At 41.8% G+C, this 10,576-nt stretch overlaps 2 protein-coding genes across 2 annotated transcripts; both read left to right on the forward strand.

Moving 5' to 3' along the window:
• Positions 1–913: 913 nt before the first annotated feature.
• LOC121141129 (olfactory receptor 10-like) lies at positions 914–2,193 on the forward strand. The gene has a single exon (XM_040747980.1). It carries the CDS (start codon positions 914–916, stop codon positions 1,841–1,843), a length of 930 nt encoding a protein of 309 aa, XP_040603914.1. The 3' UTR covers positions 1,844–2,193.
• A 6,168-nt stretch (positions 2,194–8,361) lies between these two features.
• On the forward strand, positions 8,362–9,297 carry LOC121141130 (olfactory receptor 10-like). Its single transcript, XM_040747981.1, has one exon. The coding sequence runs from the start codon at positions 8,362–8,364 to the stop codon at positions 9,295–9,297; it is 936 nt and encodes a 311-aa protein (XP_040603915.1).
• Positions 9,298–10,576: the final 1,279 nt, after the last annotated feature.

The following is a 10,576-nucleotide window of genomic DNA, read 5'->3' on the forward strand; positions in this document are numbered from 1 at the left end:
TAAGAAGTTAATTTGTAAGGAAAAAAGAAACTCCTCATTTTCTCCAGAAAAATCAACTGTTTGATTTGTTTCATTATGTTCTGACAATATCATTAAATTAGTGGGTGAACTGAAGGGTACCAAAAGAATGTTTAATATGAATGATTGCTGACCAAGTTTATTGTTTGCTATGTGCATTTTTGACTGTTACTGTAAGCATATCTGGGACATTTAGGCCCTTAGTGGAAACACCTAGTCTTCAAACATTTAAAAGTGCACAATGGATCACCAAGATGACCCAGAAGATAAAGGAACTTGATGCCAGCCCTGACAACCTCAGTTCACACTCAGCAGAAGGAGACAATCAGCTCTCGTAGATGTCCTCTGACCTCCACAGTCATGTCATGGCACACATCAGCATTCACATACACACAATGAATAAAACATATAACATGGTGCAAAGGAATGATTAACACAAGACATTTGAAGGACTGTGCAATGGCTGCATTCAGGGAACAAAAACCTGTACTAGGACATGGTTAAGGTATGGTCCTACACATCATCATCTCAGCTATGGTGCTGAAGTTGCTGGTGTGTTCATCACTGAAAGCAGGAAACCAATCTGGTTCCCATCAGATGATGTGATACACAATATAGACAATTCATTGTAGATAACTGGGTGATAATCTGTCCTTCTTGTAGGTCCTGCTGTTCCTGGAATCCAACCTGACTGCAGGTATAGAAGAAGGGCTCTCTGTATCTTCAGGCTGTGCCACCACAGCAGAGTCAAGAGTCACCAGGAGACAGACCAGAAAGAAGGCAAAGAGCCAGGCTTCATTCAGCTTTGGGTTACTCTGTGGGTTCAAGTGACTTCAATGTGCCCTCTGTGATACCAAGCATTGAGTTGTCTTCTGTTTTGTGAGTGTGAAGGGCTATGGACAGCTTCAACACCAGTTTAGAAGGTGGCTTCGTTTTGATGGGCTTCTCAGATTGGCCTCAACTGGAACATGTCTTTTTTATCTTCATTTCAATTTTCTACTTCCTTACCATCCTTGGCAACTCCACCATCATCACAGTCTCACGAATGGATCGTCGACTACAAACGCCAATGTACTTCTTTCTCAACAACCTCTCCTTCCTGGACCTCTGCTACACCACCAGCACTGTACCTCAGCTTCTTGTCAGTATTTCTGGAATTGACAAGACCATAAGCTATGCTGGGTGTATGACCCAGTTCTTCACAGTGCTCTTGCTGGGTGGAACTGAGTGTGTGCTCCTTGTGATGATGGCTTTTGACCGCTATGCTGCTGTGTGCCGTCCACTACACTACACTACCATTATGCACCCTCTTCTCTGCCAGGCATTGGCCATCTCCTCCTGGGTGGGAGGCCTCGTGAACTCCCTGACTCAGACAGTCCTCATCACGACCATACCTCTCTGTGGTCATCACCTGGACCACTTCTTCTGTGATATGCTTGTGCTCCTGAAGCTGGCTTGTGAGGACACAGAGAGAATAGAGGACAACGTGTTTGTGGCTGGAGCCATAATTTTGGTTTGTCCTGTAACACTGATTCTAGGGACCTATGTACTCATTGTTCATGCAGTGCTGAAGATCAAGTCAATGGCTGGGCGCAGGAAGGCTCTGGGGACTTGTGGGTCCCACCTCATGGTGGTTTTCCTTTTCTATGGCTCAGCCATGTACACTTATCTCCAACCTGTCCGTGGATATTCTGAGAGTGAAGGGAAGTTTGTTGCCCTCTTTTATACCATAGTTACTCCTATGCTGAACCCTCTGATTTATACCCTGAGAAACAAGGATGTAAAAAGTACTCTGTGGAAGGTGTTTGGGAAAGGAATAGACTAGGAATAAGAGAAGAAAGGTGTGTGGATAAAATACTGTATAACATCTCTCACACTGTCAAGAATTCTGTGCCCACCATACTTCCCATTAGAAGTGAGACATAATATTTTCTGGGGTGGGGGCAAGTCTGACTGAATATATTTCCCTAGGGATTTCTGTTATAATCTATGCAAACTTGGCTCTACCTCTTGGGAACCTGGCACCCATGGCAGGCAGTACCCTAGCTCTGTACGCAGGTGCAAAGGTCCTGCCTACTTTCCCTCTGTCTCTGCTGTTTCCAGGGAATCGTGGGTACGGACATGGCCCGTGTCCATTGTCCTGGCCAATGTTAAATAAAGCTTGCTTTAAATAAACAATCATGGATTTGTTCTTTCTCCTTGAACTTTTTAGGGCTAACAACATGAACACCCTAAAATACTGAGACATCAAAATAATAAAATCCTGAGGTCTTTTGACAGCATGGATGAACAGGAATGCCATTCTTCTGAGTGAAATAAGCCATGTATACATAGACAGTGCATAAACACACTCACATGGAATCTAAAAACTGTTCTCATAACATGGTAAGTTGGACCAGTGAGATGACTCAGTGGACAAGGACATCTGCTGCCAAGCCTGATCACCAGAACTTGATTCTGAGAGTCACATGGTGAGAGCAGAGAACCAATTCCCTCAAGTTGTCCTCTGAACCCCACACTCACAGCGTGGCATGCATATGCACTCACATACATGCACATACATGTACACACACATACACAAATTAGTAATTTTTATATTAAAAAAACTTTAAGTTAGCGGTTAAATGGTGGTTACCAGAAAGAGTGGAATGTAGAGGGAAAGGGTGGGAAATAGACACTAATCAGTTGATAAACAGTTGCGGTTAGGTTGGAGTAAGAAGTTGTAGTGTGTTATTACATAATAGTGTAAGTATAGTTAATCATAATGTACTATATCAAAAAGCTCGAAGGGGGCTGGTGAGATGACTCTGTGGGTAAAGGTGCTTGCTGACAAGCCTGATGACCTGAGCTCAATCCGAGGATTTACATGATGAAAGGAGAGAACAACTCCTGAACGTTGTCCTTTGATCTTCACACATATGTAGTGGCATGGCAGGCATACATAAACACACACACACACACACACACACACACACACACAAAATAAATGTAGTAGAAATTTTTAAAGCTATAAAAAGAGATTTTTAAAGTTATCAGGAAGAATAATAAATGTTTGAGGGAATACACGTACTTAACCTGATTTAGATATTATGTAATGTATACTTGTACAAAAACATTATGCAACATACCCCTAATATGTATAATTCAAGCTTTATTCTTTATGTATTATACAAATTGTCATATATATTCTAAGTGTTTGTTTGCCAAACCTTCATAATGATAGTCACATATATTCTAGATGTGTGTTTGCCAAACCTTCGTGATTATGGGCAGTAGTTTTCTATCAAAACCTTGAGGGGAGCTTTAAAAACTTCTCTTTCCTCTGTATCCTCAGCTAAATAATAACTAGACCTATTCTGTGACTTGAATGTATATCGAACCCATCTTCTGCTCATCCTTTTGGACCCTAGCATCCTTTGATAAGCCTCCCTCTCAAGCACACCATAGTGCCCCAAGTTGTACTCACAGTTACCTTTTCTATAGACTAACGTATAAGATGCAATAATAGAACCTTACAGGCTGGTGGACTACTGTTCTCCAATTAGTCCTAGACCCCCTCATTCCCCTACTTGTAATCTGTGCTCTCTTCCTTGACTGATTCAGCCTCAGCTTTGTTAAGGAAAGATCATGCCCATGGCAAGATCCAGAATACATTCAAAGCAGCTCTGCTGCATGAAATGTGAGATATTAAATATCCACCTAGCAATGTTGCAGGAATATCTCTGAAAAGGTCTAACAAATGAATCAATCATATGCCATTCTGGGCCCCTAATGCAAAGACACATCCCTTTCTGCTTACCAGATACAAATATCACATTGCTAATGGACTCTGGTAGACACTTGATGCATAATCAAGGGACACTGATTGTGTCACCTAACCTGCCTGTCATAAATGATACTATCTTAGGCATATGTGGGCATAAGTGAGGACTGTATGAAGAGTCCAGAAAAGGAGCAAATTTGAGATGTGAAGAATGTGGTAGTCTCTTAAGTGAGACACGGAATTTGTCTGATTGAGGAAGGGCTGGTTAGGATTGAGATCAAACTAGGGAAGTGCAAGGAATCTCAGGCTGCAGAGTCCCATGGGAAAATAAGAAGTTGTGTTCTGAGGCAACTGTAAATACCTCAAATTGGTCTGGCAGAGCATGGGGAGAAGAAAACTGAGGGCTGCAGGGCAGATCGTAAAGGACCAATCATTGGATCATGATTTGCCACAATGGGCCCAGTAGTCTCCAAGGCTGTGCTTATTAATTAACTCACCCTCCACTACTTTATAGAGTCCTTTAGAAGTGTATTGAGGCCTTAGGTCAGAAAATGCGGGTGATACACCAGCTAAGTCTTGGGGTCAGAAGGAGGCAAAGGAGTTGGAGTTAAGAAAGCAGAGGTTGGGTCAGAAAGGTGCCCCCATCTCCTGCTTTGGCATCAGCAATCTCTGCTCTTGGTAAGAAATTGGACCACATGCTGTGGTAATTTCTCTAAGATAGTAACTCAGGGTAAAGATGGCATCAGGAGCCAAGTAGAAATATCTGTTTTATCACAAGTGGCTCCCACCAGTGTATAGTAGATCTCATCTATCCTTGACGCCAATAGAATTGGAGAAGAGAGCAACTGTTTTCTGTCCTTGAGCTCCAGGTAAGTGCAGAATGGGTGGCTAGTCAGTCTTGACTTTAAAAATCTAGGAAATGAGAAATAGTCCACAAGGTAACTAGCACTTAGCTCCATCACACTGGATTCACACAGTTAATGTCCATCAAAAAACATGTTGTATCACTCATAGACTAACTGGATTTCCATCACTTGTTCACGCCCTCTCTATTCTGTACAAGGCATCAAAAATATTCCCTGCATCATTTTCAGTTTTAAACTTTATCAGTTGTATAAAGTTTTTTAAAATATAAAGTATAAGTCTTGATATAAAATTGTTTTGAACTCCCTTTCAAAACTCCAATGCTACAATGCCAAAGCTCAAGTAAATCAGAAGCATCACAGTCAGGAGATAAAGGAAAGAAGCATTGGAGGAGTTTTTGGAATACAACAGGAAGAACTTACTAGAAAGGGCACCTAAACGGAAATCTATCACAAATGGAGACAATGTTGCGTGTGGAGAGTCACAGTAAAAACAAGACATTTTAAATTCACTCTCAGTGTCAAATGCACACACTATAGTCAATCTCTGGTTTTATGAATTATATTTGAAAATGGAGGAGTCATTTTTGGGTATTTGATGAGTCTTATAGAATACCTCAAGTCTACTGGGCTAAAAGGGGACACTGGGTAGTTTCTAATGTGAAACGGATGGGGTCCAGATCAGAAATCAACTAGATCTGTAATAATGGAGATGGGTAGAAGGATTGGCTCATGTCTAGTAAGATTTTATATCATGGTCTTTCTCTGAAACATTAATGCGGGATCTATGTGCACACACATCCATACATCCATACATACTTAAAGGCGATGAAACCAGTTTTAGTATCAAGAAAACATGGTCTGAGTGTTCCAAAGTCTGTCATTCTTTGCACAGTGTCAAGTTGTGCCTCGGCCTTCTTTTTTTAATGTAAATTCCTTTATTAGGTTATGTAACACTCTGTTTGCCTAAGGAACCAGCAACTACAAATATTTTGGCAGTGACATGTACAACCACAGAAAGTACAGTTTTGTATGGACACTAATGGCAGAGAAGCAGTAACAAAACCAGCAATTCTCTCTTTTATTGAGTAACCACTGTGTCTCTTGTGTTACTTCTTGTCTCCCTCTGGCTTACAGCAATCTCTTCGAAACTAGGCTATCTAGTTTTCCTAAACTTTCTAAATATTTTGTACTTTCTAATGAGTGGGCCTCGTCTTTCTTAACATCACCTTGGAGGTTAGATTTCACCTTATGAACTGTGTGACCAAGGACCACATCAGACCAAGAGAAAATAGCTTGTTTGCTTTCCTGTAAGGATTCAATGATATCCAATGTTCACGTTATTGCACTACTGCTGCCAAATTCCTTGAAACTATTACCTACTGAAGTGATACTGCTGTATATTAGTTATTGTTCCTTTTTTCTACAAACAGCATCATTTATAAAGCAATATCTGTATGTTGTGTCTATCATTTCTGTGGCTATTCATTTTATAAAACTGCTTTCAACTTGTATTTTTCCAGTAAATGATTATCAGAACACACACACACACTCCAAACCCATAACCAGGAATCATGATATGAGAAAAAAATCTACAAAACATAGCATTTAGTTTGTTTAGTATTGGGTCTTCTTATGAGGCATGAGGTTGTATTAAGTATGGCTTATATATGCAGTGAAATTCAATTGGAGAAAAGTAATTTTTCCTTCTTAAGCGGTTATCAGTTGACGATGTCCTCTCAATTAGGAATAGGAGCTTTCTTTCTACTCCCCCTTTCAGATCTGGTACCAGCCTGACTTGAACCTGTGCAGGCCCCATGCATGCTGCCAAAGTTTCTGTGAATTCATGCATGAGTCAGTCGTAGTCTGTCGGGAAGGCCCTGTTCCCTCGGTGTCGTCCATCCTCTCGACTCTTACAATCTTTCCTCCTCATCTTTCCCTTATTTTCCCTGAACCTTGAGGGGAGGGGTTTGATGAGGACATCCCACCAGGGGGGAGGGAGGACACCGCGTGAGCAAGGCCCTCTAAATCAACAGAGCAAAGTGCATTGCATATGAGTTCATGAAGCCTGAAGCAGCAAGCACAGGGTCTGCGTGGGTTTGTACCGGGTTTGTACCAGGTCCGCTGCGTATGTATTGTGGCTGCTGGTTTAGTGTTTTTATGAGACCCCCAAGAGAGGGAATGAGTGACTCTCTGATTCTTGTGTCCTCTCTTGGTCTCTTTTCCTTCTGTATGTTTGCCTTGTCCAACTGCAATTTTTAATTTTATCATATTACATTATATATTTTATGTTTTGTTATCTTAGAAGCCAGTTCTTTTCTAATGAGAGACAGACATTAGTGGATGTGAGAGGCGGTGGGGAAGAACTGGGAGGAGTAGACAGAGGGGAAACTGTAATAAGGATATATTATACAGGAAAAGACTATATTTTAAATAAAAGAGTGGAGAGTGTGAGTGTGTGAGAGAGAGACAGAAGAGACAGAGACATGGAGAGAACATTACTTGCCTTGGATTTCCCAGGTAATCAACTTTTGCAACCTAAGCTAATGAGCAGCTTATGGTCCCTTCCATGCCCTGACCCAGAGTAACTGTGTGTGTGTGTGTGTGTGTGTGTGTGTGTGTGTGTTTCACGTGCTTGTAGTTTTATTTGTCTGTTTTTTTAAGGAGAGAAAGTAGTATGGAGTTGGATGGATGGGGAGATTGGGAGGAGCTGGAAAGAGATGGGGAAGGAAAAACTGTGATCCAAATATATTATATACTAAAAATTATTTTCAATAAATAAATGAAAGAAATACATGGTTTAAGTAAGAAGTTAATTTGTAAGGAAAAAGAAACTCCTCATTTTCTCCAGAAAAATCAACTGTTTGATTTGTTTCATTATGTTCTGACAATATCATTAAATTAGTGGGTGAACTGAAGGGTACCAAAAGAATGTTTAATATGAATGATTGCTGACCAAGTTTATTGTTTGCTATGTGCATTTTTGACTGTTACTGTAAGCATATCTGGGACATTTAGGCCCTTAGTGGAAACACCTAGTCTTCAAACATTTAAAAGTGCACAATGGATCACCAAGATGACCCAGAAGATAAAGGAACTTGATGCCAGCCCTGACAACCTCAGTTCACACTCAGCAGAAGGAGACAATCAGCTCTCGTAGATGTCCTCTGACCTCCACAGTCATGTCATGGCACACATCAGCATTCACATACACACAATGAATAAAACATATAACATGGTGCAAAGGAATGATTAACACAAGACATTTGAAGGACTGTGCAATGGCTGCATTCAGGGAACAAAAACCTGTACTAGGACATGGTTAAGGTATGGTCCTACACATCATCATCTCAGCTATGGTGCTGAAGTTGCTGGTGTGTTCATCACTGAAAGCAGGAAACCAATCTGGTTCCCATCAGATGATGTGATACACAATATAGACAATTCATTGTAGATAACTGGGTGATAATCTGTCCTTCTTGTAGGTCCTGCTGTTCCTGGAATCCAACCTGACTGCAGGTATAGAAGAAGGGCTCTCTGTATCTTCAGGCTGTGCCACCACAGCAGAGTCAAGAGTCACCAGGAGACAGACCAGAAAGAAGGCAAAGAGCCAGGCTTCATTCAGCTTTGGGTTACTCTGTGGGTTCAAGTGACTTCAATGTGCCCTCTGTGATACCAAGCATTGAGTTGTCTTCTGTTTTGTGAGTGTGAAGGGCTATGGACAGCTTCAACACCAGTTTAGAAGGTGGCTTCGTTTTGATGGGCTTCTCAGATTGGCCTCAACTGGAACATGTCTTTTTTATCTTCATTTCAATTTTCTACTTCCTTACCATCCTTGGCAACTCCACCATCATCACAGTCTCACGAATGGATCGTCGACTACAAACGCCAATGTACTTCTTTCTCAACAACCTCTCCTTCCTGGACCTCTGCTACACCACCAGCACTGTACCTCAGCTTCTTGTCAGTATTTCTGGAATTGACAAGACCATAAGCTATGCTGGGTGTATGACCCAGTTCTTCACAGTGCTCTTGCTGGGTGGAACTGAGTGTGTGCTCCTTGTGATGATGGCTTTTGACCGCTATGCTGCTGTGTGCCGTCCACTACACTACACTACCATTATGCACCCTCTTCTCTGCCAGGCATTGGCCATCTCCTCCTGGGTGGGAGGCCTCGTGAACTCCCTGACTCAGACAGTCCTCATCACGACCATACCTCTCTGTGGTCATCACCTGGACCACTTCTTCTGTGATATGCTTGTGCTCCTGAAGCTGGCTTGTGAGGACACAGAGAGAATAGAGGACAACGTGTTTGTGGCTGGAGCCATAATTTTGGTTTGTCCTGTAACACTGATTCTAGGGACCTATGTACTCATTGTTCATGCAGTGCTGAAGATCAAGTCAATGGCTGGGCGCAGGAAGGCTCTGGGGACTTGTGGGTCCCACCTCATGGTGGTTTTCCTTTTCTATGGCTCAGCCATGTACACTTATCTCCAACCTGTCCGTGGATATTCTGAGAGTGAAGGGAAGTTTGTTGCCCTCTTTTATACCATAGTTACTCCTATGCTGAACCCTCTGATTTATACCCTGAGAAACAAGGATGTGAAGGGGGCTCTGTGCAAGGTACTAGGGAGAGGCACAGACACAAAGTAGGAAAGGAACAGAAGTTTACACAAATATTGTCCATTGTTTCTCATATCTCAAAACTCATTTCGCCTTTCAGGATCATTAGTCACTAGAACATACTCCTCAATGGGCAACATGATTGCCCTCCTTACTTATCTGAATCAGAACTGGTATCTAAGAGACTTTTTTGATCGGTGTCCAGAACCTCATGTCGCAGGGATTAAGGGTTGATTTGTGTCACAATTTCCAAAGGCATGAGTTGGGAGAGAGGTAGAGTGTTTCTCCTGTGGAGAATGGGCATGGGCTCTAGGCTAAATTGAAACTGAGAGAAGTCTAAGCTCAGAATAAAAACCATCCCTAAGTCAATATTCACAACATGGTGTCAGGTAGAAGGCATTGTTCCAAAGGCAGAGGCCAGGAGTTCATACATCTCTCATGAATAATATGGTCTTAGCCATGACCCCTCACATCATCAGGCCCATTTCTTTTTTATTTCTTCTTTTTTTTTATTTGGTCTTTTTATTTATTTATTTTTTACATTCTGAACAATCCCAGTTCCCCCTCCCTCATATACACCTGTTCCGCCATCCTACCGCCCATATACTCCTCAGATAGGGTAAAGCCTCCCCTAGGATGTCAACTAAGCCTGTTGCATCATCTTTTTGAGGCAGGACCAAGGCACTCCCCATGTCTAGGCTGAGCATGGTATCTCTCCATAGAGAATGGGTTCCACAAAATCAGTTCAAGCATTAGAGGCATATCTTAGTCCCACTGCCAGTGGCTTCGTAGACTGCCCAAGCCACACCATTGTCACCTGAATTAAGGAGTCCTAGTTCCATCCTATGACAGTTCCCCAGTTGATAGTGCAGAGTCAGTGATCTCTCACTAGCTCAGGTCAGCTGATTCTGTGGGTTTCCTCATTGTGGCCTTGGCTCCTTTGCTCATATTTTCTCCTCCTCCCTCACTTTGATTGTACTCTGGGAGGTCAGTGCAATGGTTAGTTATAGATCTGAACATCTGCTTCCATCTGTTTCTGGAAGAAGGGTGTAGCTTCTTTTGGGTTGTAGATTGTAGGTTGTTTATACTTTGCTTTATGTCTAGTACTCACTTATGAGTCAGTAATACTATATTTGTCTTTCTGGATATGGGTTACCTCACTCAGGATTTTTTTCTAGTTCTGTCCATTTGCTTACAAATTTTAGGATGTTGTTGTTTCTTATTGATGAGTACTCCATTATGTAAATGTACCATATTTTCTTTATCCATTCTTTGGTTAAAAGGCATCTAGGTTGTTTCTAAGTTCTGG

This window comes from Mesocricetus auratus, unplaced genomic scaffold (genome assembly GCF_017639785.1).
Source record: "Mesocricetus auratus isolate SY011 unplaced genomic scaffold, BCM_Maur_2.0 Super-Scaffold_100007, whole genome shotgun sequence".
Taxonomy (NCBI): Eukaryota; Metazoa; Chordata; class Mammalia; order Rodentia; family Cricetidae; genus Mesocricetus; species Mesocricetus auratus.

Coding starts and splice junctions, on each gene's coding strand:
- LOC121141130 (XM_040747981.1), top strand. CDS start 8,362: ATGGACAGCTTCAACACCAGTTTAGAAGGTGGCTTCGTTTTGATGGGC.
- LOC121141129 (XM_040747980.1), top strand. CDS start 914: ATGGACAGCTTCAACACCAGTTTAGAAGGTGGCTTCGTTTTGATGGGC.